The sequence below is a fragment of the Neophocaena asiaeorientalis genome, unplaced genomic scaffold (assembly GCF_003031525.2).
Source record: "Neophocaena asiaeorientalis asiaeorientalis breed wild unplaced genomic scaffold, Neophocaena_asiaeorientalis_V1.1 scaffold7, whole genome shotgun sequence".
Lineage (NCBI taxonomy): Eukaryota > Metazoa > Chordata > Mammalia > Artiodactyla > Phocoenidae > Neophocaena > Neophocaena asiaeorientalis.
In genome coordinates, this window is record NW_020185337.1 from 15,922,671 (window position 1) to 15,950,658 (window position 27,988).

At 35.8% G+C, this 27,988-nt stretch overlaps 1 protein-coding gene across 2 annotated transcripts in view; it reads right to left on the reverse strand.

Moving 5' to 3' along the window:
- The window catches only part of GRID2 (glutamate ionotropic receptor delta type subunit 2), a 1,308,561-nt gene that overhangs the window by 585,856 nt on the left and 694,717 nt on the right, over nt 1-27,988 (reverse strand). For both annotated transcript variants that reach the window (XM_024736087.1, XM_024736086.1), the window contains one exon: nt 23,563-23,768. In XM_024736087.1, coding sequence (XP_024591855.1) covers nt 23,563-23,768 — 206 coding nt within the window. The remainder of the gene's footprint in view (nt 1-23,562; nt 23,769-27,988) is intronic.

The following is a 27,988-nucleotide window of genomic DNA, read 5'->3' on the forward strand; positions in this document are numbered from 1 at the left end:
ATTTGTTTGCAAAAACCTTTAAGAATCTCTTCTGTAATTTCTGCTTGACATTACAGGTTGGTCATATTTGCTCATTATCTGAGTTCAAGTAACTACCAGGATATCAGGATCTAGGACCCAGTGTAGCTGGCTTCCAGGCCACTGCACATAACTAAAGGTCTTTGGTTCATGAGTAGCTCATACGCAACATGTATAAATTTCATCTCAAGATTAAAAAAGAAATTGAAAGACTGCATGTGTAGTTTTAAATCTAAAATCAGTCTCAGATACCTATTAATTAAAACAGAATGAAAAATAAATTTGAAAATACAAAGGAAAGAAAAAAGTATAGAAAATAAATAGAACTACAAGACAGCAAGAAATAACAGAAACCTATCAATATAGAAATCTGAATATAAAATTAAACTTTGCTTCAAATAAACTGAATTGTGGAAAATAGGAACATTTAAATGCAATTTCCCCAGAAGAAGCACTAAAACTTTGTAAACGAAACAAGCAGACAGTTCTCCAGAGATGAAAGCAATTTGTCAAAATGTGACATGGATATAATTTTATATTTGAGCTGAGGTTTTTCTGTGACCTTACTGAAACACCCAGAATCCCTAGAAGTAGAAAGGTGTTTCAGCGCAAAACCAACACTACCTTAATATTCTCTAAAATTTTTAGCCATAAAATTTTACCTACTCTGGGAATCTAGAGCATGATCTTGCTCTATTTAAATGAAATGTGTTAAGTGACTTAGACCTTTAAATTTCAGTATTTTGAAATTTTCTTCAAGTACTGGGAAATTTGGCTCAGAGAAGACATATTTTATAACATCCATGACTATACAAAATTCTAGTATATTTATCTTCATTGTATCCAGATTTATTTTGGTAATATATCAGTTACATTTCTAATGGTAGCTTCAGAATTTACCTGACAGAAGGTACATGAAGATAAGGGCTGGTAATATGGATTGAGGAGATATATGAGGTTACTTTTTTATTGCATTTACATAAAATTGAGCAAATGTCAATTGCCCGTGTCAAATATCGCATGGAATCTTATGGAGATTAAGGGACCATAGAGCTCATCAAGCCCCCGCCTGACATTTTTCTTGTCGTAACTTCTGTTTCATAAGTTTGTCTGCATAGTTCAAATTTATACTTTATTAGAGAGCAAGGATCTGTTATGTACTTCCATTTTCATAACACTATTTTCTCCTAATGCTTGGTTTTCCATCATATAAATGATTTGTGAAATTTTATATTCTATATGTGATGCCAATAAATTTAGAACTAAAGTAACAAGCCAGCAAGAGAAACTGAGGGTTAACATGTATCTTAAGAAGGGTGATGACAATGGTGATGGAGAGAAGAAGAGAGCTCGGAGAACAGCAAAGTCTGTGAGGTGTGAGGGGAAGGTGACTCCCAGTTGTCTGGCTTAGATAACTGAATGAGTAGAGTGTAATTAATTAACTGAGAAAGTAGATAGAATAGCATCCAAAGTGAAGATTCATGAGTCAATTTGACCATAACATGCCAGAGTAGCTTTCAGGTTAGGATATAAGAAGCAGTTTACTGGGTTAAATATTTTGGCTGGACATACTGTAATGTAGCAATTTAGAGATTTGAAGAAGTATTACTGGTTCAATTAGAAGTAGTAAACATAAGTAATAGAGCATGAAGGGCATAATGTATCAATAAGAGTTCATTGGAAAGCAAATAAGACTAAGATGTATAAAAGTGTTATCCATTAAAGTTCAAGCGTATCAAATCCAGAGAGAACCTTGAGTTGCAGTGAATAGGTTCACTTGAGACATTCTTAAAGGTGCTGAAACCCTAATTTACCTAGTGTTTGTGACACTGCACCAAGAGGCCACCAACATGAAAACCTATGATGGCTTAACAGTATTTTAAACTGTGGTTAATAATAATCACAAGCAAACACAGGGAAAGAAACAAGAATAGCACATATTCGAGTTTTTAGGTGTCAGGCATTATTTTGTGTTTTACATAGATTTAATTCTTTATTCCTGTTAACAATTATAAGATGTTGGTAAGTATTATTATTAACTCCATTTTGCCTGTGAGGAAACTGAGGCTCAGACAGGCTCCAGGTCACACATAAAACGTATGTAGAGCCCAGGAAGTCTGACTACAGCACAATAAATAACATAGGGACTAGTTTCGCAAAGTGTTCCTAATAGCGAAGAGGAACATTATAGAATATTGATACTTATTGGGTTACAAAAGTAAATCACCTTCTTTGAAAGAAATTCCCCATTATCTTATTTCATTAGAGCATTTACTAATATCAAATCTTTTATTACCTTGTTTATATCTGCTATCATGCATTAGAAAATAAAATAAATGAAAGAATTATGTCTGTCTCTCTTCTTTACTACTATAGTATCCTCAATGCTGAGAATGATGTCAGGCACAACTTAGGGGTGTGTGTGTGTGTGTGTGTGTGTGTGTGGGTGTGTGTGTGTGTGTGGGTGTGTGTGTGTGTGTGTGTATTCAGTGAGATGATTTGAAGTGGTTGTTCACTCATTTACTAGCCATGTGATTTTTGTGTTAGCAACCTAACGTCTCTGAGTTTAGATTCCTCTTCTATAAAAAGGGACCTTATAATAACTCTTCTTAATGGTTCCCTTTTATTCCCCTCTATCTTACCTCTCTTGCAAGTCTTCATGGCCAGCACTGTTAATGTTTTTCCAATTTTGAGTTCATCTTACCTATTCCTCAAATATGTGCACGACTATTCATAAATATTCTACATCTAGGCATAATATTATTGAGTGTGTGGATTATGATATAAATGTGGTACAAAAACAAAACTCAAATGCCTTTATATGCTAGATTAAGAAGAAATTCTTGGTATACCTCATGTTCAATATCAGAAAGCTAACTTTATGTGAATTATAAAGTAGGTGAATGGCTTCAGAAAGCATTTATTTTTCTAATTATATTAAATTTGTGTTTTAATTTTTAAAATGTTACTCTTGAGGTAAATAAATATAAAACAGAGTGACTCTTCAGTGGTCCCATATGTTTTGGTTTCATGATAAAATGTTATTAAAGATGATATAATTAAAACATCCACATGATATTTTTTGTCATAGAGATGAAACTCATTTGTTTCAAGTATATTTCATAACTATTAGATAATATACAAAACAGAGCAAGATAGCCTAAATTGCATGTCTCACTGTCATCTCAAACCATATCCCAGCCTCATCTGTGCATCCATTTACTATTTCTTTGTCATCAAACCCTCTTTACTCTGTTTACTTGCTTCACTAAACAGGTTTGACATTATTTGTCACTTGCATGAATGATACTGACAGAGCAGTTCTGTGGGTTCCTTCTGGGCCTAGAGGACAAAGTGTCTGTAGTATATTTGTGTCAGCTCAAGCAGCAGTCTTGTAAATTGGCAGTTTGCTTAATGTAAAATGCAAATTTCTCAAGGGCAAGGCATAATTCTGCATAGTAATGATCATAATGCCTATAAAAGTGTTTTCCAATAATTCGAAGGTTTATTTTATTTTGCATTTAGTTTTTGTTGCACCTTCCTCAAGGAGTTCAAGGGACAAATAAACTCAGGCTGGAGTTTTGCTAGAGCCATCTGCCTATAATGAACAAACTACAAAATGTCAGTTCCCTGTGGAAACTTTAGAATGGCTAAGTGCGTTCTGCCAAGTATCAGTGGCTATAGTGGCAACATTTATCAGCCACTTATAAATCTCACCGCTGAGAATTTCAAGTAATGGGTGTGTAGTCTGAGATTTTAAACAATTACACATTTCATTTTCTCTGCATGTATTTACATTCTTATATTAATTTTTGTCTGTGTTATCAGCCTTAGATTATAAACCATCCAGCAGAAGAGCACATATCGTCCTTCCTTTACTCTTATCTATCTATCGTCTATCTATTGTCTATCTACTTATCGTCATCTATCTATCTATTGTCTATCTATCCATCTATCTATCATCTATCGTCTATCTACCTATCTATCTATCTATCATCTATCTATCGTCTATCTATCTACCTATATATTGTCATCTATCTATCTATCTAGCGTCTATCTACCATTTTTTAAAGACTTTATTATTTTTGGTGATGTTATAAAAGCAGCTACTTTGCCTTTAAGATTCATACAGTATTCTATACCCTGGAAATCACTGGTCCTTTAACCTCCTTGAAGTCTTGGTCAGTTGATGGAAACAGCTTATAAATTTAATGAACTCTTATTCATTTAGTACTATAGTTGGTTATAGAAAAATAAAATATCTTTAAACAAGTAAATTTTCCTCAAGCAGATTCTCCCAGTTTTTTTCTTTTAGAATTCCATTTGTCTTGCATTTATAATGGCATACAACTTTTATGCATGATCTATTCAAATAATTTATTCTGCTATGCGTAAGATAAACAAGAATATTGCAATCAGTGTTTACACCATATGTAAAGATTTTTAAATGATTCATTTCCACTGAAATTTTTTAACCTTAGGATTAAATGAAATAAATTGGCTGACATGACATTTTCTTCCCACTGATCTTCAGAACTGGTGTGACAATAGCTAACCTGTGAGGCTCTCTCTTTCTTTCTCCTCCCTCTCTTTTGGATGTATGTCCCTCAGAAGCTTGGACTACACTTTCAGTTGAAGAATAACAAGACTACTGTTGGAAAGTCCACTTTCTTACCATTAAGGCAAGGACTTACTCATAAACATCCAGAGGCTAGCATTCAGAGGGGAATAATGAAAACATTTGGAATTTTTAACAGTGCATAGTATAGCAATTACAAGCACAAAATGTGGAGGCAGGTTGCCTGGGTTATAACCCACAGTGTGACATTGGAAAAGCTATGTATCTTCTTGTACCTTGCCTTCTTCATCTGTAAAATGGGGATAATAATAGTATCTATCCTATCGGGGTATTATGATGTTCAAAAGAACTTGTAATTGGTTTGAACAGTGGCACTGTTGAAAAATTGAGCAGTGATTCCATTTTCACAAAATGGATAAAATGATTGAAATTTTAGCATACCACATGGTTTTAAAATGTACTGTTATAGATGCATTGTCATTTGACCCCCATTTAACAAGCATTTTGCTCTTGTTGATTGGACACTGATATGACAAAAAACAAGCATGACTTCCTTTTTTTTTTTTGAAATTCACATCCTTAAAAATGATCAGATAACTACCGTTGGTTTACTACTGAAATCAAAACAAAACAAAATAGTTTCCTGATACTATTGTATGAAAACAAGACTAGGGCTTAGTTTATTTTCAAACTCAGATGGTATCTTTCAAAGGAAATGCTCCAGTCAAACAAACAATAGTTATATCTGCTCATACTGAGGAAAACTTTAGGACCAGTTGAGAGCCCTTATTAATTTTCAGTTGCAAAGCAGTTCATACAGTAGAGGAAAAACACAGTCATAACAAGCATTTGCACAGTAATAAGGCATTACAAAATCCTAATTTGGAAAAGATAATATTAAAAAGTAAAAAAAAATATTATCTTGTATAGCAATCAAATGACACACCCTGATGCCGTCTCAATCATTTCTTAATCTTGGCCAACAACAACTGAAAACTACAAAAACAACAACAAAAAGAAGTAGCGCTCAGTGGAGGACACACATTCAGCTGCTCTCTAATAAGTGTTTTCAAAACAGAACTTCGTAGTGGAAATATCTGAAAATGTCAGAGCAAAGCAGTTGTTTTAAGACTTCACTGAACATTTTAATGTTTTGTTGAATCAAATCTGTTTGCAAATCATTATCTAACTAGGTCAAGTAAATACAAAAAGATAATTGTTTAAAATTGATGCAAACCACCTAAATACCTTCTTGGTTTATTAAAGTAAGTACATCACTTGAATATATCATTGCATGGTGAACTCCCCCACTCTAGACATTATTTTTTCTATCATAAAGATAAGAAAGCTGAATTAGCTTTTATTTTCAGAGAGAACATTGTGAAACAATGTAAAGGGTAACTTAATAGACAAGTTTCAATATGCCAAACAGCAAGGGGCAACGGGGCATAGGTTTCTAACTTCATTTTAGAGCAAAGCAATAACACGGTGCTGCCTCTTAGTAGCCACTGGGCAGAGTTTGTGAATTTTATCCAAATTTTATCCAGAATTTGTGAATTTTATCCAAATTCCTTCCTTTTTTTTTAATGAAAAAGATATTCCTAATTGGGTATTATCATTATAAGCTACCCCAGGTTGCTAAAATTATCCAAATTTAATTTTCATTGGAATGCCTAAGTTTTGTAGTTTTGAATACCAGGTTAATGGTAAAAAAAATAATGTTCATTGTGCTCACAAAACTGAGCATGGCATTATTGTGGAAACATCACATAAATTCAATAGAAATTCAAAGAGAAAAAACTCTAAATGTGATTTTGACATCCAGCAAGTTTTCTCAAAAGAGGCTTCAAGGTGTGATAGTCATTACCTTAGAAAATTCATCACCATCCAAGGTCAGGCCATTAGCACTGCAGACTCAGAAAGTGGCTATTAAGAGAACACTAGGCACTATCCCATTACTCAGTCCAGAATCACATTAGCGAAATTCAGATTGTGATAGTAAGCCCTGATGTATTAACTTCCAGTGAGATTCATATCCCTTTCACACATATAGGAAGATGAGTAACACATTTTCTTTCTTTTTTAAATTGAGTTATAATTGACATAAAACTTTATATTGACTAACTCATTTTCTGAACAATGTTTTCGTCTGACCAACTTAGTCTTTCTCCACAGTGAGCCAATACAGAAGCCAATTAAAATCAGAAGATTGCTTGGAGAACCTTGGGGGAGTTCGATGATCCACACTTTCAATGGCTGCAGCCTAAGAAGTCTTGATATCTCCACCAAAACCCATTGCCTTTCCAATGACATTTATAGATGGAAGGTGCTTTTGCCTTGGGGAGGTTGGCTGGGAGATGTGTTAGGAGGCTAATGCATTAATCCTGCATTAGACGCTAATTAAAATGTTATTTTACTTGCCTCAAAATGTCAGTAGATTGGCTACTTCTTATGGGCAAGTGAACCTAAGTTTGGTTTGGTAACAGTAACCACATAAATATATATACTTCAAAGGTTTTTTTTTAATGCATAATGAAGTACTTGCAAAACGAATACATGACATCATTTGAATGTGTTTAAAAAAATGTACTCACACATCAGTGCATCATCCTGTGATATTTTGAAGTCATCACAGAAAACAGAATTCCATTTAAGTATTCATCTCAGTTTATAGCAATTGTGAAATGATTAAAAGACATAGCCTCTTCTTCCCAAAGTGCATTCTTAAAATATATAGCTCAAGTTTGATCTTAAGCAAATTATTTAATGGAGGTATTTATTTAATACAGAACATATTATGGGACTCATCTTTCCTACTTAAAAAGATACTAATAAGTTAACCAAAAGTAAAAGTGGACATTATGGAACTATACAAAACTATCCAATTCCTTCAAATCAAGGCTCAAAACCATTTCTGAGGAGCAAATGTTATCAAAATGATTGAAAAGGCCCTTGGGAAAAACCAAACCCATTCATCAGGAATAAAAAGATATCAGATAAAATAACACAGCAAGCTCTGCTATTTTAGTCTTTTCAAAATAGCTTCAAACCAAGACAATAAAGCCCAGAAATAGTGAGGAGGATAATGTGGACACATGAGAGAGAGAGACAATATAATTGAGCCAAAGAACGCCATGGGAATGGTTGGTGGGATCCTTGCTTTCTCCCCAAGAAACGCAGATCTCTCAATGTCTCCTGGAAAGTCCAGGTTCAACCTGAAAAGGTGAGCAGCAAAACTGTCTGTCTGCTTAATTGAGAAGTGAACCATATGAAAAGAAGTTAATTAGCATTCAACTAATAGATCCCGCAGCTTGAGCACTCCCGATTGAGCACTTTTAAAATGTAAGCTCTCAACTCATTTAAATATGTGGAAGTTGAGCGCTTTCACAGCAAGCTGAGTACTGACTGAGCTATTCCTAAACACCCTGAGCACTTGTCCATGTGAATTCTTAGCCAGATTTCCATACCCCCAAACCCTCCCTCCGCCTACATAGCTGCTAATCAAGTGGTGCCTTCCTGGTATGAAATTCCTTTGCCAACTAGAATTACGTTTTAGACTTTCCTCTTTTATGTTTTGAGATAATTAAGAAAAAATAATAATTAGTGAATATATGTTAGCCTGAAGTTCCTTTCCTCTAAAGAGGTAGCAGTTGAGCCAGTTTCATCCCTCAAGGCCTCAAGTTAAATTTTGGAAATTAGTGTCCACGCTGAGAGCTGTGAGACTGTGTGCTCAAACTTAGCTGCAGACACCACAAAGGATTTTCAATTGTCTACTCCTCCAGGTGTTTACAGTCGGCGAGGGAGTGAAGCAATCTGAGAATTCCCTAGCTCTTTACCATTGTGTTAAGGTTCTCATTCGGGCAGGCTCTCATCAATAAAAAAGAAATTGTTTTCATGATATGTAAGGCACGGTTTTTTTTCTGCTTTGCCTTTTCACAAATAAATGAAATAAAACAAACCATTAAGTATTTATTGAGCATCAACTACGTGTATGTGCTATGTCAAATACTGATGAGAATATGAAATGTGTAATAGCCCCTGACCTCAAGGATTTAACCATTTTACTGGGAGAAATTATGCAACATGCTGATCTATATTTTGATGTGATAATTTCTCTTCTAAAATGTAACCTTTTTTTCTAATTTAGCCTTTCCTTAGTCTTGATATTTAAATTATATTTTACCATTTTGTTGGGTATCAGGTTCCAGTCAATTTTGTGGTGGTCACAGTTAAGTTTAGAAGGAGGTGGTCATAAATAACTAAACAGCAAGTGCCTGGAATCAGATACTGAATATAACAATACTGAGAAATGCCATTCTAGGAGGCCCTGTCCAAGCAAACAGCTGACCTTCCTAGATTGCAGCTCTCTAATGCTAGTTGCACACAGAGGAAACAGAACTAGAGGAACAGAATATGCTACCCCCAAATACACCACTTTGGCATAAGGATTATTCTGAGCTGAAGGCAACTGAGGAACAGCAGATACAGGAAATACTAAAAACAGAACATAACTTTCCCTTTTGTAAAGTAAATTTACACTTATGAAGAAAATTTTTATTTGTAAAGGTGTCTCTCTCTCCTGTACCAGTGAAATGAAGATGACACTTAACAGCTCTTCTCAATGGACGAGACACTGTCTTGAATCTGCAAAACTAACCTTACTAAACACTCCTTATGTACCATACTTTTTCTAGTCAGCTTCCCATACTTGCCACCTCCCCTCTCAGCAGCCCCCAACCCCTTTTCCTTTGTCTAGCCTCTTCTCCACACTTTGTTAGATGGCATTTACATCCTAAAATCCTCCTTGAGTCACATCTCTGTATAAAAAGAGAGGGATGACTAAATCACAAGAGCCTCTTATCATTGGAGACGGTACCAATTTAAATCTGCATAACAAACCTTACCCTTGTTTACTGTACTTTTTCTGGTCACCTCCTTATAACTTGCCTCCCCCATACCCTTCTTTCTTCGTTTTAGGTGAAGATGGCATTTAAGCACAAGTTCTAGGCAATTCTTTGAGTTACTCATCCCTGAATTTCTCCTATGTATACATGAGATATACATATTAATAAACTTGTTTGTTTTCCTTGTTAATCTGTTTTTCTTACAGGGCCCCAGCCAAGAACCTACAAGACTAGAAGGAAAAAAATTTTTTTCTTCCCCTAAAGTTTGTGACTAAGTCTGTTTTTGTTTTTGTTTTTTTTCCTGTTGTTAATCTCTTTTATCAGTTTGATTCTTGGGACGTCAGGTGGGTAGAGGAAGAGATTGTTTTTCTCCCCTATAGAACAAAACAAGGATTACTTATTCAGAGACGAGAACTGGCTGTCTCAAATCTTATATCCTATGCTAATTTTAAACCAGGCTAGTTCTCAACCTGGGTAATTAAAACAACAATATTAAAAATAAAGGGGCTTCCCTGGTGGCGCAGTGGTTGGGAGTCCGCCTGCCGATGCAGGGGACACGGGTTCGCGCCCCGGTCCGGGAAGATCCCACATGCCACGGAGCGGCTGGGCCCGTGAGGCATGGCCGCTGAGCCTGCGCGTCTGGAGCCTGTGCTCCGCAACAGGAGAGGCCACAACAGTGAGAGGCCCGCGTACCGTAAAATAAATAAATACATACATATATACATAAATATACCCATGTTTTACCAGCTATTTTAACCTCCCCCCAATTAAAAAAAAAAGGGATTAGACTGAATTTTGAATATTGTTTAATTTGATCTCTTCATAGAAATTCTAGTAATCCACTCAGAAGTGATAAAAGATAGTCTAAGGAGGGGAGGGGTCATTGCTGAAAAGAAATACTTTCAGTTATGTTTCAAGAAATTATTGGTTAGTTACAATGTAGGGACTTGAAGACTGAATTCAACATGAGGCAAACACACACATATACATTTGGAAGGGGGAAAGAATGCAATTAGATAAGAAGGAAAATGTTTGGTTCATCCTGGTACATAGTACTTATTTCTTATTTAAATCAGTTATAAGATGTCTAAAACCCTCAAAACCAAAATCAAATTTCATCTCAAAAATTTACCATTTATTTTGAGCTTGCTATATGCAATATATTAGCATACGATGTGAGATTTAAAGTTAAATAAATAAAAAACCTTAAATGCATGAAGCTTACAATCTAAAGAAGGAGAACAATAATAATGAGAATGCTGGTGAATGTTTTAAAAGATCCAAAATTCACAAAGATATGTGTCCCTTAAACAAAGCTTGAGAAAAACCTCGAAGTTAGTCTATAGGGAAATTTAAAGGGCTGCTTTTAGTTGTTTATTTTTTTGTTTCTTCTGTTGTCAGAATTCTTATTTTTCAGAGTAAATATGAAGTGATTATTGTGTTGAGTGCATTTATATATTTTTTTTTTCTTAAATTTTTATTTATTTATTTTTTTGCGGTACGCGGGTCTCTCACTGTTGTGGCCTCTCCCGTTGTGGGGCACAGGCTGCAGACTCACAGGCCCCACGGCCATGGCTCACGGGCCCAGCCGCTCCGCGGCATGTGGGATCTTCCTGGACCAGGGCACGAACCCGTGTCCCCTGCATCGGCAGGCGGACTCTCAACCACTGCGCCACCAGGGAAGCCCGAGTGCATTTATATTTTAAGGAGCAATTTTGTCTTGTACTGGGGTCCCCAGCATGGCTTAGCTTCAGCCATCTTAGCTTTCATTTAATGTCTGAAAGGCTGACAAGGTGGGAACACAGTGATCTATTTGCTTAAGCTGCTTAATTATAAGGGAAGACACCTGGACATTTAGGGACTGACGGCTAGATGCCCTAGTTAGATCCTCTCGTTCTCTGGGGGATATGGTCCAACCTCCAACCTCAATGGACAGTAAAATGGAGCACCTGGATTTGGTGTTTCTAGCCCTTAAGTCTAATTGCAGGCATTACTACTCTGAGAGACATTCTGCTATGGTCCATGTGTCTGAGTGCTAAACACCACAGAGGAAGGAGATGTAATAAAAATAGATAAAATAAATACGAGGTCACCACAGTTTTTACTAAGAGAACAGAATATACTACCACTCTTGACTCAACTGAGAGCTCAGTCCTCAGGGGAGTAAGGTTTAGTGTGGGATCCTGCTGTTGGGCTGGAGGAGATATTTTGCTGTGGCAAGACCTTGGACAATGATGCTAGCAAAAGCCTAGTGTGACAGTGATTTGTGAATTTTCCTGGTAGTAGCATTAGTCTATAACCGAGCAGGACCCTAGGAGGCCTTCCCAGAACAGACGTCCACCCATGTCCTCCGCTTGCCTTTTGTTTGTAGAAAACTTTAGTCAAAGAAGAAATTTAATCAGAGAAGTGAGAGAAAAGCAGAAAGAAAGAAAAACAGTCAAGCAAGACAAAATAATAATACTTTAGCCATTAAACAAAGTCAAGGACCTTTAGTTCTTCCTCAAGGACTATAGATAATATTTCGAGCCATGTCCTTTGAGCTGTTCTGCAGATACTGAAGCTCCCACCAGGTGGAAGAAGTTAACTATATGCTGCCCACAAGCACATAGACCCCAGACTGGCTGGAACCAGAAGGTCAATGATGCTGGCTCCCCCCGATTACCTCACCACCAACCAATCAGAAGACGGTCCACGAGCTGATCATGCCCTGCTCCTTGAACGCTGTAAGACTCCTCACTACGGCCTCGAGGGCGGGACATACGGTCTTGAGGGCATCAGCCCGCTGTGGCCCCCTTTGCCTGGCAAAGCAATAAAGCTATTTCTTTCTACTTCACCCAAAACTCTGTCTCTGAGATTTAATCTGGCACTGGTATACAGAGGCTGAATTTCAGCAACAAGTCTCCAACATACATTTTGAGCAACTGGGTCATCAACATACACACCTTGATACCAGAAACTTGTGGAAAGGTGAGAGGAAATGGTGAGTTTTGAGAGACCCTGGGATCTTGCACTATCAGTTTAGAGGGAACCAGTGTTCCAATAGTTTAACTGGTGGGGATTGCAAGAAAATAACTTTTATTATTTTCAACAACTAATGTGCCTCAGGCAGGTGGGCCAAGAAACATGTTACAGTTTGAAATGCAATTAGGTATATGGATTAATTACTAAAATTCTCAGCCACTTACACTGGAAAATTATTTATATTGTTAGGGAACGTCTGTTAACAAATTTCTATATTCTCCTAATGGCTATTATGCTGAATTTCAGACAAATGTTTTTTAGATTTATATTTAATATAAGTTCAAGGTCTGGTCAACAAAACTTTCTGTGATGATGGAAATACTCTACACATGCTCTGTCCAATGTTTTCTGGGAGTCTGATAGAAATATAAAATCTCAGGCTCATACCCACAGAAACAGAATTTTCATTCTAACAAAAGTCTCCAGGAGGCTGGTGTGCACATTAAAGCTTGAGAAGCAGTAGTCAAGAGCAGTTCTCTACTTCCACAGACTTTTGTGTGCCAGTTACCCGAGGAGGTTTTTTAAAACACCAGTGCCTGCACTCCACCGCAGAAGTTATGATTCAGGGTTCTGGGATGGGATCTAGGTAAAGGCATTTTGGAAATTCCCCATAGACAGATCCATATATCCACAGATATAAAAGTTGCATGCATTTAACATTGAATATGGATGGACCAATAGCTCTTCAGAAAGACGCATGTTTTTAACCAGCCACAGTACGTCACAATGTAAAAATATAATTAACATCATTTATATAAAAGTGCACAATTGTATGTTTAGTGCTGGTCACTGATCACATACGTCTCAGTCAATGGCAATTCTGGCACTTCCAAGATGGAAATATTATTGAGAACTGTAGAGACAGGCCCAGGCCCAGCACTTCTCAAATTTTATTTGGGCTTAGGACGGTAAAAGTAACTTTTTATCAATTTAAGCACTTTCATGAAAAGCAATTTATTTTCAGGGAGTCAAGTGAACCTGAGTTCAAGGAGTCGGTGGATCTGGAATTTGGTGAAATATCCAAAAATTTCATCTTATTTTTAAACACATACATACATTTTCAAAATGCTAGGATGATGGGTTTATTTTATGGTCTTTGTTTTCAAACCAATTTATCTTGAAATAGAGCAACCTTCATAGAATAGGGGCTAGAGAATTTAGAAATACTCTAAGGCTTACAATTCTAAAAACAGTCACAGAGATGTAAAACATGCACTTTACTCATCAAAATCTGTGTCTCTGGAAATTGTGATTTCATTTGTACTGAAAGGTTGTGAAGTTTTTGTTTGTAGCTACAGGGAGCTCAGGTCAGATGCACCAAGAAGGGGTTTGGATCATGCTGAAAATTTATTCCAGGACCCTCAGCAAAGGCCAACCTGTATTGTTACGAAATATAGTCAGGTCCATGCCCCTTTGTGGACCCCATGTTTCCCAGCCTTCTAATCCTGACCCCTTTTAGCCCTGCTTGATGAAATTTGGCAATGGGTAGTCATTATTGCCATCCGTTTCCTCCACGAGTCCCATATGAGGTTGACCACCTGAACCTCTTAGATTAAATCAGCATTACTCTTTTGTTCTGAAAGTTCACATTCAGCATATCTAGTGGTCTTGTCATATCAGTAATTAAATACTATCTTGTGAGTCACTGGAGTTCTAACAATTCCTTTCATTCCAAACATTCCTTTACATGATAATGATAATACATTTCTGCAACCTATACATTTGAATATGTATTCAATGATTATTAAATATATATATATTATTCAATATATATATCTATCATAAGCACACACAGTAAAACTAAATCTAGTTAGTCCAAATATCCCGTCTATGCTTGACCCAAGACAACCTTAACTCTCCTCAGCTTCACTAAGCTTTAAACACTTTTCTTTCTGACTCTAGGCCTTTGAGCTCCCTTTTCTTAGAGCATTTACTTTAGAACATTTGCAATTGTAAATTCTTTCTCTGCTCCCTTAAGATGTAAATCTTCTTCCAGCCTCTAGCTAGTTTTACAACCCAAGAATGTCTTTCTCAAGGACCTGGGAGCCATCCCTTTGAGATGTAATGATCAAGGAAGATAGAGTCTCTATCTCCAGATCTCTGTGGTTAGGTAGGAGTGTAACTTTGGTAAAGACCAATTACCAAACACAGATGGCCTAATCACATTGACCGAACTCCCCACCTTGTCCTCCAGTACTCTTCCCTAGCTCACCGCAGTGCAAAATCTCTTTAAAAATGATTTAATGCGAGTTAGGCATACCAATTACTTCTCTGTCATAAACAAAAATAGGATGATTTTTTTCACATGCGTTGTGTGCCTGGAGAGGTAATATAGCATAGCCCACTCCTTAAGAATGGTCTAGACCTGGCTTTGCTCTTCCTTGCTGTGTGACCTGGGGCTACTTTCACAATCTCTTTTGTATCTCATTTTCCTTTTTTGTAAAATGAAGCCAAACACTTGCATCTACCTGTTACATTTGGTATGAGGATTAAATGTGTTAATATGTAAAACATGCTTAGAGCAGTGTCTGGCGCATAAGAAAAACTCAATAAATGTTAATTACTGCTGATGGCAACTACTTTACAATGTTCAGAACAAACTCGGATTTCTTGCCTCCAATTAGTTATGCCTTATCATTTATGTATACAATTAATTGCTTTTTTGTGTTTTCATTTATTCTGTGCTAAAAATTTCGGGCAAACTGATTTGCCTCTCTGATGGCATGTCCAAAGGCTATAATATAAACTTACCAGTTGAAGACTAGAGAGGTATTACTTGAAAACCAATTATACTCTTCCCCAAAAGGAATTAATGATGAACACTATTAGAAAACAGTAAAAATGATGACTAAGTTAACAGAAAATAAAATGCAAATAATCTACTTAATCTAGATGGACAAATGACTATACGTCATTCCTTTAATTTTTTATCTGTAGAATGAAGAAACTATTATACCCATCTCAATGGATTTTTTGAGGATTATACAAGATAACGTATAGAGTGATCAGCACAGTGTCAGACACCTGCGAAGAGTCCAGTAAATGTTGACCAGCTATTATTAGGGGAAAAGTAAAAAGCAGGTGTCATCTGCCAGCAATAAAAATTCCATGAGAACAAAATTTAGTTTTCCAACACTGAATAGTTCTATATCAGTGATTGTCAACCAGGGATGATTTTAATGCCCCCATCTACTCTTACTCTGTTTATTTGCTAACAACCCCTTCATTATTTCCTTACAACCTTTTTTATTCCTCACACTACTTTAATAAAAATGTTTTTTCAAAGTTCACCAATGATCATCACATTGACAAATACGATAGCTTTTCCTTAGGACTACTGGGTTCCATTCTTTCATTTCCACCAAACACAGGCATGTCTCAATCTAGATGTTCCAGAATAACATCAAATTTATGACTGTAATTTTATTTATTGTATTATCTCAAAACCTATTCATTTTCTTATGTTTCTGATTTCATAACATTAACATCATTGAAACTCAGACTTGAAACAGGATCCATCTCTGTTCCCGTATCTCAACCTCATTTCACACACCTAATCAATTCCCAAGTCTATTAACATCATTTGCATTTTCTTCTTTATCCTGCTTTACAAACTTTCTACTAGATGTGAACATTGTTCTACACATTGTATGTACATTACACCAAATATAGCCTTCAAAATAACTCTGTGATTCAGGAATTATTCCATTTTATAGGTGAGGAAAATAAAGCTAAATGATTTTAAGTGGCTTGGCCAGGGATACACAGCTAGTTAAGCAAAAACTGAATCCAAATTCCATGTTCATGCTGCCTTTGTAGCCTGCCCCCTTCTTTAGGTGTGACATGCAAAATTTTTCACTTACCAGTCTAGTACAACCTTACTTCCCGATTTTGCATCCTAAAATTCTACTTCCTTTAGCCCATGTCCCCTGTCCCATTCAGCTCCTTTTAATTTTCCTTCTCAGTATCTTTATGCATGCTTTTCTTCATCATGGAAGGATGCCTGTCTACCAAATTGCCTTAAATCCAAATCCTAAATATAGGTTTCAAGTATTGACTTAGATGTTGCCTCATCAAGTAATATACATATTTAAAGTATTTCATATTTGAAATTAATGGACCCATATGTTCATATAACTTTAGTGTTGTGTTGGGTGGACACACATAAGTTTAATATTTGAATCCTCTTATGCTACAGTTTTGTGTATTCTATTAAAAATAGAGTTTGCTAGAATCTTAATGTTCTCTACCTAAACAGTTTATTTCCCTCCTATTTATCTGTATTAAAGTGAGAAAAAGTCTGAACAGAAGTGTAACTTAGGGGTACCTGCTTACTTTTCAACAAAGCTCCATAGGGTGGCTACACCTTCAAATCTGATCCTGTGCAAATCTAAATTACTGATTTTGTCAGTAAGCACTTAAGGAATTGACTAAGTTCTGGGAAAGTGATTCACACTAACCCAGGTTGGCAAATAGATTTAGACTCCAGTGCTAACTAAGATGCATTTGCCACGGCTGCCCAGAACAGCAGAGCAGAGTGCAGTGATCTATGTTTTGGTCTGGAAATGGAAAATAATGGTACTTGTAACATGTATTGCCGCAATATTTTGCCATTTATATACTACGCAAATTGACTAAAAACTGGCATATTGATTAAATTGCTAATTTATTTGTTTGCCACAAACATATCTCTCTAGTGATTAAATTCAGGGGCTCACCATTCTCCTAGCTTCCAAAGGTGATGTTGAGAATGGGAACAGAAACAAGGGGACGCATAATTTTGAAATTATTTCACTCAGACCACAGTACGGCGTGGTAAATTGTGCCTGGCATACTATAGAGAATACTTTTATATGTTGGCAAGTCCTTGCCTTCTAGGTCTGATGTCTTTCTTTTCTAAGCAGTAATAGACAAACACCGCCAAATTCTAATCCTCAAATTTATCATTAGGTCTATTTTAACTAATGTTTTTGTTTTCGTTTTGTCCATATTACTTCATGGAGAGAAAACTCAATATAAATTTAATCACTCTTGGATTCAATCACATTCCAGACGTGCTTTGATAAGACTATAGTAAATTATGGAAAGAATTTCTTGAAGTAGCTAAGACTTCTCAGTACCTGATAACAAAAGAAATGTTGTTTTATTTTTAGGTCTGTGTAATCTTATACATTATCTACAAACTTCATTTGATTAAGTTTTGGATAGCAACTTTGTTTTCTTGATTTTCAATTCCATTTGGGAGTTGAGAAGAGTAAGTTTCCTGTTTATTTTCTTGTGGTTTTATTATTTTGTACATTCTATGTTTACAACATTCCCCTTATTAATCTGTCTGTTCTTTGAGGCTAGACCCATATATCTTTCATGATTGTATTCCTAGCAACATTAGCCACATTGTCTTGCACAGAATAGCTTTAAACATATTGTCTGAATGAATGAATAAATGAATACTGGATTAGAGAAGAATTTCAATTCCCTTGTCTTGAAGGTTGAAGCAACTGTGATTTTAGATTTCAAATATGAGTATAACCTTCACTTATGTTCAGATTATTTCCTTGTTTAACTTCATTTAAATAAATAGAATAGAATGAAAATGTTGAACCCATCAAAAACCTGATAGAAAAGGAAAACTAGCAAATTAGACATTTCAAAGGCAAACACTGTTAAATGACCTTTAGATTATTAGGAGAAATTAGTAGCAAACTGTTCACCAATATCAATACCCAAGTCAGGGGTCACTGGAAAGAGGTGAGTTGGATCTGAGTATACACAGTATGCTTCTATTCACATTAAGTTTAATATGAATCAGAACTAGTTTATTGTGTTAGAAGTCAAGATAATGGCTATACCTTCAAGGAGGTTACAACTGGGTGCTGCCTGGAAGGGGACTCTGGGAATGCTAGTTATGTTCTGTCTCTTGATCTGGATGCATGGAAATTTGTTGCGTTGTACAGTTATGTGCATTATAATTATGTACATTACATTTCAATAAAAAGTGTACTTTAAAATGCATATCAATCATCTATGAACACAGTATTATTAGAGAGACTTTCATGCAATGAATATATTTTGGAAAAAATTATAGTCATATGTTCCTTTGTCTAGTGTTATTACATTATCCTCATCTTAAAAACTGTACATTGCAGGGCTTCCCTGGTGGCGCAGTGGTTGAGAGTCCACCTGCTGATGCAGGGGACGCGGGTTCGTGCCCTGTCCGGGAAGATCCCACATGCCGTGGAGCGGGAAAGGCCACAACAGTAAGAGGCCCGCAGACCGCAAAAACAAACAAACAAAAACAACTGTACATTGCATAATGTCTCCAAATAATTTCTTTTATTTTGGTAAAAATTGGGTTATTTGGATAGCTACTTGATAACTATCATAGTAATTTGAATATTCAAAGCTCTCTTTTGATGACTAGGAACCTTTCTATATCCCTTGAGACAAGATAACTTCCCTTGTTTTCTAAACCTTCCTAAAGGCTTATTTCTGGTAAGCTGCTTACATATTTGAAGTACTTTGCCTTTTTGTTGTTTGACAGGATCAAAGTTCTCTGCGATACAGTACAATGGAATGAAAGCTATTTCATAAAGTATGTTTTAAGGAATAAAAGATAATACCCTTTTCTTATTGCAGAATAAAAGGATTTCATGTAACAGTAGGGTTCCTTTCTGAAAATTTGAAAAAATGTAAATAGGCAATAATATTTATTATCATATAAGTAATAAAACTTCCCATTTTCAAAGAATTGATTTTTCTTATCAAACTGCAAAACTAAAAAGTTAAGACCCAAAAGTTCTAATGCATATAGCCTTTCTGGAAATGGTTTAACTGACATAGCATCCAATGCAACATTTTCCTCTACAAAAAATATTGTTTTCCAAAATATCATCCTAATCCACATTTAAATCAAACCATGTGAGCACTCTTTTTTCATCGTATTCATTTCAAGGACACTTATGGGTACATTGCGATAACAATTTTCCACCGATATCACAGCAGGTTGATTTACTTAGTTGCACATAACTGCAGTATTTTTCTTAAAGCTTTGAAATCTTGAATGAGGGGTGGAGAACTGACTGTAGACATGTGATATATTAAATTTCTAAGACTTGAAAGGGAGCATAATTAACTCAATGCCACATAATTGCTCCAGGGACAGAAAAAAAGAGGCAAACAGAATTGACATGCCCCTTTTTTCCCCTTAGCAATTAAATAACAATGCTAAGTGAGCAATTTCTTTTTTAAGACTCATTCTTTTGACTTAATATTTCCCTTGAATATTTTTAAAACTTTCCATGCCAACTTATAAAATGTAGGAAGCAGTGAAGCTGGGAATTCTGCTATTCCCTCTCTTTGAGCAGAATTTCTCCCTTCCTCCTCTCCCTCTCTTCGGTGCTTACAGAACCTGTCTCTTTGACCTCATCATAATCTTTAGTTCCTCTCTCTTTCCCATTATCCCAATCCATCAGTTCTTTTCTAGCTTCATTTGCCTTTCTATCCATCATGTAATCCACTGTAAGTCATTTCTATGTTTTAGGACCTGACAATCACGTACCCCTTTGACCAGCTGCCAACTTACTTTATCAGTTTCAAACTTTGAGCGTCCTCTACCGTCCACTATCAGCACTAGCTGCAAAGATATTGAACGTGGCTGGAGGAAGTTGGGGAATAATACTGATTAGAGCTAGGGAGGCTTTTAATTTTCTCAATTGTAAATTTGGAATTCAGACAAAATGTTATATGTTGTACTTTCCAAATCTAAAATGTCATGGTTCGATATATTATTTCTTCAAAACTATAACAATCATTCTTTAAAGTATCTTTTGTCTGTTAATCTCTAAAAATCTGAAAGAACATCCTGGAACTTCCAACTGAAGAAAGTCAAATGGGATCATCTCCAAAACCCCAATACAATATAAGGGAATGAACAGATATATAAACCAACGACCATGAGGAAAAAGGGACAGAAGCCATCAGAAAAGTGTTTTAAAATAAATTACTGAGGGACTTCCCTGGCAGTCCAGTGGTTAAGACTTTGCCTTCCAATGCAGGGGTGCAGGTTCAATCCCTGGTCAGGGAGCTAAGATGTATATGTATATGTACATGTACATGTATATGTGTACGTGTATACCTGGAATGCCACACAAGACACATTGCCTCCTGAGAAGAAAATCAGGTGCTTAAGGAACAATAACAGGAGGTTATCCTTCTGAACCTTTTAAATCTTGAATCATGTGAATGCATAGTGTACTCTAAATACCAATTAAATTTTAAACATTAGGGCTTCCCTGGTGGCGCAGTGGTTGAGAGTCCGCCTGCCGATGCAGGGGACACGGGTTCATGCCCCGGTCCAGGAAGATCCCACATGCCGCGGAGCGGCTGGGCCCGTGAGCCACAACTACTGAATCTGCGCGTCTGGAGCCTATGCTCCACAACGGGAGAGGCCACAACAGTGAGAGGCCCGCTCACCGCCATGAAGAGTGGCCCCCGCTTGCCGCAACTACAGAAAGCCCTTGCACAGAAATGAAGACCCAACACAGCCAAAAATAAATAAATAAATAATAAAAATAAAGGAATTCCCTTTAAAAAAAAGTAATTATTTTTGAAAAGAATAACTGGAGGGAGAAATAGGTGGACCAAGGGACTCTTGCTTTTCATTATAAAACCCTCGGTTATATTTGATTTTTAAAACTATGTCCATCTCTCTCTCACACACACACACACATGTGCACACACAGTGAATTTTTATTTGCCTATCATTGTCTGCCTAATACAGTCTTATTCATTTTTCATGATTCTGGTAAAGCAAACTTTCTGTGAAAGTTTTCCTGACGCCAGCCAAAGTCCTGCAGAGTTAGTCAGTTCTCCTATGGGATTCCAGAGCATCATCCGCCTGTCATTATTATACTACTTTTCTTTCATATTTTATTATTTAGTTACATGCTTGCCTCCTCCACTAAACTAAGTGATCCTCTAAGTCAGGAACTATTCCACGTCTCCAGACCTCCGGTGCTGTCTGTCTTTTGGATTTGCTGCTGCTTGCCTTTGAATGAACTGCATCTAGGACTTAAGCGGTCAGCCTATTCTCTAAGTGGGGAAATGTTCCTAGAACTCATGGGAGAGCAGAAGCAAGCTGGGAAGTATTTGAGAACAGCTAATGGAGCAACAGGAACCACTACACAGGTCAGAGAAGAGGATAGCCAGCTTAGGATAGGGAAGGCAGGTGGGTTCACATTCTTTCTGTTATTCCTCCTCGCCGCTTGAGACCATAAAATAAACTTAGTCCATAGTTTAAAGACAGAAAATCAGAAAGACAAAGTGAATGGGGGAAAAAATGGTGGCTTGGTAGAGGAAGGGAGATAAGTCTCTCAGGAAAATCACAAAGATAGATTTATGTGTTTGAGAACAAAGTGGAAGCAGTAGATTGTTACAAGTATCAAAGTTCAGAGTCAAGGATGGGGGCCACAGCATGTGCTATGTGTCAGGTATACACTATGCGCTAGAAAAAATGATCCAGAAGTTACTGTTTCTTAAACATCTACTAGGTGCTAGTCCCCCAGCCACCCCTTTAAGGCTTTTTATATCTCATTATTCTGTGTTACAAATATAATAAGCTGAAATCAATAATTATTCCCATTTTACTGGTGAAAAAATGGAGGCTCAAAAATGTTAAGTAATTGGCTGACATCATGTGATCAGAAAGTGGCTGAGATGGACTTGTACTTGTCTGTTAAATACCATTTATTTTGTGAATTCCTACTCATGATACTAAGTCTGGTTCAAATGTGCCTTCTCAATGAAGCCTTCTTTGATCTTTCCAACCAAAAATGACTATAGATGCTTCAACTTTATTTCTTGTAATTTTAAGATTCCAACTTATATTACATTTCTTTGTATATTTGCCTTCAATCTTCCAGCAGATTTTGTGTTTCTTGAAAGGAAAGAACAAGCTCCTGTAGAATTGAAAATATTCTTTCTATTGTGGAAAAATCCAGTGGTTCCATGAGATTCTCTGAGTTATTTGCTAGACTTAGAAAGGTCAAAGTTCTGTATTTGTCCCTAAACTGCATAACAAAGTTTTCAATTAAAATTTTAAAAATGTATCATTGATATTTTCCAAAGTTTTATTCTTATTAGTGATTTATATTCTGCTTCAATGTCCCTGATACCAATTATATTATAGAGTGTCAAAGAATTTTTAACACATTCCTAATTTGGAAGCTTTACAGCAGTACTTTGCGAGCTAAAGAAAGCATAATGGAGAGGTGAAGAAAAAAGTATTAGTGAAATGAAGTCATGAAAAATTTTAAAACTAATAATAAAACCCATGTGAAAGTATGTAATGTCATGATCAGTTCTAGCACTACATAAAATTAAAAATTTGAAGTAAGGCAAACTTACTTAACAATAATCTTTTGTAAGGCAGCACCAAAGATTTTAGAATATAGAGATTAAAAAGTCTTAATTGTATTTTCACAAAGTTTCAGAGCTTCTGGCCAAATGAACAGATACAATTAAAATTTTGAGGATCCAGCATCATAACATGTACAGTGGTCATCACTTTGCAGAGTTTCAGACAATTTTAATTATTTGTCTTGGTACAGAGTTCACAGAGCAGAAGTAAATATGCTATATGTTTTTGTAAAAGGAATCATGTTTAGGCAACAATAGCTTAATTGAAGTAAATCTTTTCTCAGAAGTAAAATTTTAACTTGCATAAAAATTTTAAGTATTAGTTAGACAACTTGTTAAATCCACTCAGGTAAACAGCACTTTTAAATCCCCATAATATTTCTTAAAATCATCCTGGCTATGTGACTAAATACATATAAATACAAAGCATTCTTAGCAATTAACTGGACAGTACGGGGTAAATGTGATGAGCAAGGAATTCACTGTGCTACCTCAATTAGTGCTAATGAGAGTTGTGTAGTTAATTCCCTCACGCTGCTCTTAATTTTCATCTCCTCTGTGGAGTCTATTCCAAAACATTTAAATTTTACACCCTATTCCCAGCCCATGACAATTTTTACTTACCTCAGTAATGAAGGCTTTGGCTGTGGCAGGATTCATAACAAGGATGGCTCGCCTAAGAGTGTCTCGATAGCGATTCAATTCCTCTATTCTCATGGTATCAAAGAGAGTGGTGATCATTTTATTGATGTTGTTTTCTACCTTCTGAAGTGCAACATCCATCCCCTGCTGAGACACTTTGTCCAAAAACTCCTGTATTCCACGGATATCTAGGAACATCAAAAGCCCATCAAAATGTGAATTACAGCACAGAAGGGAGAGAAAGGCTATTTCACTTACATCACAATAGTTTATTGTTCTACATCGTAGGCTGTTAAAACTTCTAATTGAGGAGCTGATGGAACTCTCAAATATGTTTAAGGTTGAGAAAAGACGATTTAAGGTGTTTATGCGAAAAATGTAGGGATTGTTATTTTTTAAATTAATTTTTCTCCACTGAGCATTCTAAATTATCTCACCTCTGGAAGATGTTAGAACAGAGTAGAGAGAAGTGATGGGGAAGATCCTCACTTCCCTAAAGCAAATGTGAGATAAGAAAGTACATTCCTTATTTTTCCTCAGTATTAAAGAGTGATATTAACCTCAGGCAAAACATGAATGTCATTATGGCTGATGAATCTGAATCAAGATTACTACCATTTCTTAAAATAGGCAACGATATCACTAAACTTGACATTTTCAATCTTACTTGAAAGATGGTTTTGAGAGGTTATTTTCGAAGGGTCTCAGGTCACTTAGACCACAAATAAAACAGCTACATTTTTGCCTGTTTTATGAGTACTACCTCCTTAGCTCAAATCTGGCCAACTTGGTAGAGATTGGTTTTTTTCCAGGAGTATGGGAATGTACTTTGCGTGTAAAACATAAATTTTAATAAAATATTCACACACCCATTCCAAAATAAAAAAATTTCTGAAAGATTATCAAATAAAAAATTGTGTCCATTTCACATCTAAATAAGGATGGTAAAATACAGTCTAAATAAAATGTTTATAAACTTGTATTTTGATGTATATTTAAGTAACAATAAGTGCCTGTAATGTTACAAATATTTTTCCTAGTGCCACACTGGCTGTTTATAGAAGAAGGGATCTAAACATTGATAAATATGATTGGAAGATGTACCCGGCACAATACAATCTTAATATAGCAGATTGCTTTGACTATAAAGTACTGTTTATTTTTCTGTATATGCTCATGACATAAAATGTTAAAAGGGAAAAAAACTAGTAAAGATAAGGAGTGAATGAAATTGTAGGTTGCTTATTATGAATGGACTATATCTCAAAATTCCTTAATGTGCAAGACCGCAGGCATGTAAAATTTACCTCTCAAGGACAATAACAAGGTCATGTGTTTTTCAAGCAATATATAAGCCAATAGAGTAAGAAACAGTCACAAATTTAGAAATTAACATCTGCTCATAACCAAAGTTTATATTTGCAAGTTTATAAATTAATACTAATAATTTTAAAATTTGCTTTCTTCTTATGATCTGTTTTATTTTAAAACAATTACTATGAACACTATATGTCTAGTTATCTGATGATGCTCAAACTCTTCAGAATAGATAACTGTATAATTCTACCTTACATTCCTTATTCCTAATTAAATTATAAACCCAGGATGTCAGCATCACAGTAGCTTAAAAGAACAAAGACTCATCTAGAGCAGAACAAGAGATAAAAGAGCTGGAATAATAAAGGTATTATGTACTCATTAAATATCCAGGTCAGAGAGTTCCTAAGGATGTAAGGTATTCAAGCATGCATTAAACAAAGGTTTAGATCTGATGAAATTTAGCAGATACAGGTAGACATATAACAGGACTATGTTCGCACTCAAGCATGCCTTCTCAAACTTTGCTGTGAATCAGAATAGCTTGGAAATCGTATTAAAAATGCAGAAGCCTGGACCCTACCCCAGAACCAGTATGCCTTTAAACTATGTGTCAGAGCAGATCCTTGATTTTGAATTGTAAGCTGTTGTTTCTTTAGTATGAGTCACTTAAAAGTGCAGCTAAATATGACAGAAAAAAACAAAAATAAATTGAAATAGAGATGTTCAGAAAACACAGTGTGAACAGAGCATAAGACTCCAAATTACTTACACTCTTAACTTTGAGAAAAAAAAGAAACTGTTTCAAAAAAAATTGTTGAAACAAATTATTGAAATTATTGCCTGTCACCAATGCTATGTGCTCAGAATTCAACAGTGAATACCCTTCCCCACATTGAGAAAGGCAATAAACAGGTAAACAAAGTAACACATACAATTCACACTAAGTGCTGGAAAGGAAACAAGGGTGTGCTCCTCGAGAATATCAGGGCGGGAAGAAGGAGTATTTTAGTTAGAATACTCAAGGAGGTTTCCTCTGGAAAACTGGCATTTAAAGTGTGATCTAAAGGATAAGAAGACATTGCCCAGGCAAGGGGATAGGATGAGAGGACAACAGCTAGGGAAGACGCCCCGAGGCAGTGAAGAGCTTGTGTTTGAAGTACCTAAAGGATTTCTGTGTGGCTGTAGTCCAGCTAGCCAGGGCAAGGGCAGAGTTAGGTGAAGCTGTGTGGAGAAACTTCAGATCATGTGGATCCTGGTGAGACACAGAAAGAGGTTTTGATTTTATCCTAAATACAGTTTTAATCTCTTGAAAGTTTTAAGTAGAGGATCTGACTAAGTAGATTATGGGCTATGTGATCATTCAAATTGAGCTTGTAACTGATTTTCCCTTCATTTAAAACAGCATGACTTTTTTAGCTTTTATATTTGACCAGAAATTAAGTACTATATGTATTGTTACTTGGCCAGAAAAGTGATGTGATAAAAGATTGCTATTATGTCTTTACTTCCTTAGTCTGCAGTTCTGGTTATCACTGCCTAGATAAGTGATTATAAAGTTTTTGAAAAATTTTCTGATCTACAAATGAAGAAATATTTATCTTATAGATGTCTTGAAAGATTAATTAGTGAGGGTGATGGTGTGTGTGTCTGCATGGGAAATCCATTGTAGAGTCTAACACATGGTAGGTGCTATTATTGTTAATAATAGCACAATTGCCTGTTAAGGGTCCACCCACTCCTCCCCCCACCAACAGGACAGAATTGCCTAAAATTTACTGATGGACAGTTACCCAAAATAGCAAGCAGAATGTTTTAGACTCTTGGAATGCAGGAGCTAAATAAACAATAATAGTTTTGCTTATTTGTGAATAACACCAAACACTCATGATATACAGCAATTTTAAGTTTGATGTGAAAAGGATCTGAATCATGCTATTAGCTGCACTGTGGAAAAGTCATTACAAGAGAGACTGGGTCTTTGGCTTTGTCAGTTCATGAGTATGATCAACTATCACAATTATTCAGCTACATTACCTGCTTAACTGTTAGTTGGAAAAAATGAGTAAAATGCCACAGGTTACAGAAAGTAAAAAGATAAGAGATGATGCCTGACATCATAAAGCTTCCAGGCCTGTGGGTGTTACTAGATGTTACTCATTGGTAACAGAAAGTTAAATAGAAGTTTCAGTTGTTCCCAGTGATTATGAATTCTACTGACCAGATAATTATAATAACAGCAAGTTAACTCATTAACTAAGATATTAAACACAAGATAAGGACAAAAAGCAGCTATTTCTTAGACTTCCCAACTACATGAGTCAATCGAAAAACCATTTTTTCTTTTTTTGCTTACCTAGTTTGAAATGAGCTTCTGTCACTCACAAGAGAAAGGGTATTGACTAATACATAGTCTTTGAATAAACATCTGGTAGTTTGGGAATGAAGGTGAAGGCACAGTTCCTGTTCTTGAAGTACATCCAGTTTAGTGGAGGGAATAACAATTTAAACAAGTAATTGTTTTAATGTGATTAATGCCAATGAAAGAAATGTAACAAAGGAATGGAAGCTTAGGAAAACAGCTAATCACACTTTATCAATGCAAAAAGAAAATTATATCACCTAATTACTGGGTTGTTCTAATAAAAGGAAATAAGGGGTGTGAAATATTAAAGCAGTTTGTAAACTGCAAATTTCTATGCAATGTGCATTTTCATTATCAAGACTTTATTAACGCAGTCAATTGTCCCACTTGTTCTTAATTTTCTTCTGTTCTCTTTTTCTATGGAAAAATGGAAAACAGACAAAAATCACAATAAGGACTAAAAGTTGATCTAGGTACTACCTTTATAAATTGATATTCTAGCAACCATCAATTTTTGTGATATCTGATTTGTGTTACCTAGTTAGACCAACTTCCTGCAACTGCTCTCCAAGAGGTAATGGCTGATTGAAACACAATGATTTGTTTTATTAAATTGTGTAGAATAATGACTTTATTATGATCACTAATGTAAGACTAAACTTAATCTCTCTCCTGAAAATGGCTTATAATGTAAATAGATTAAGGTAGAAAACTCCTAGGCGATAT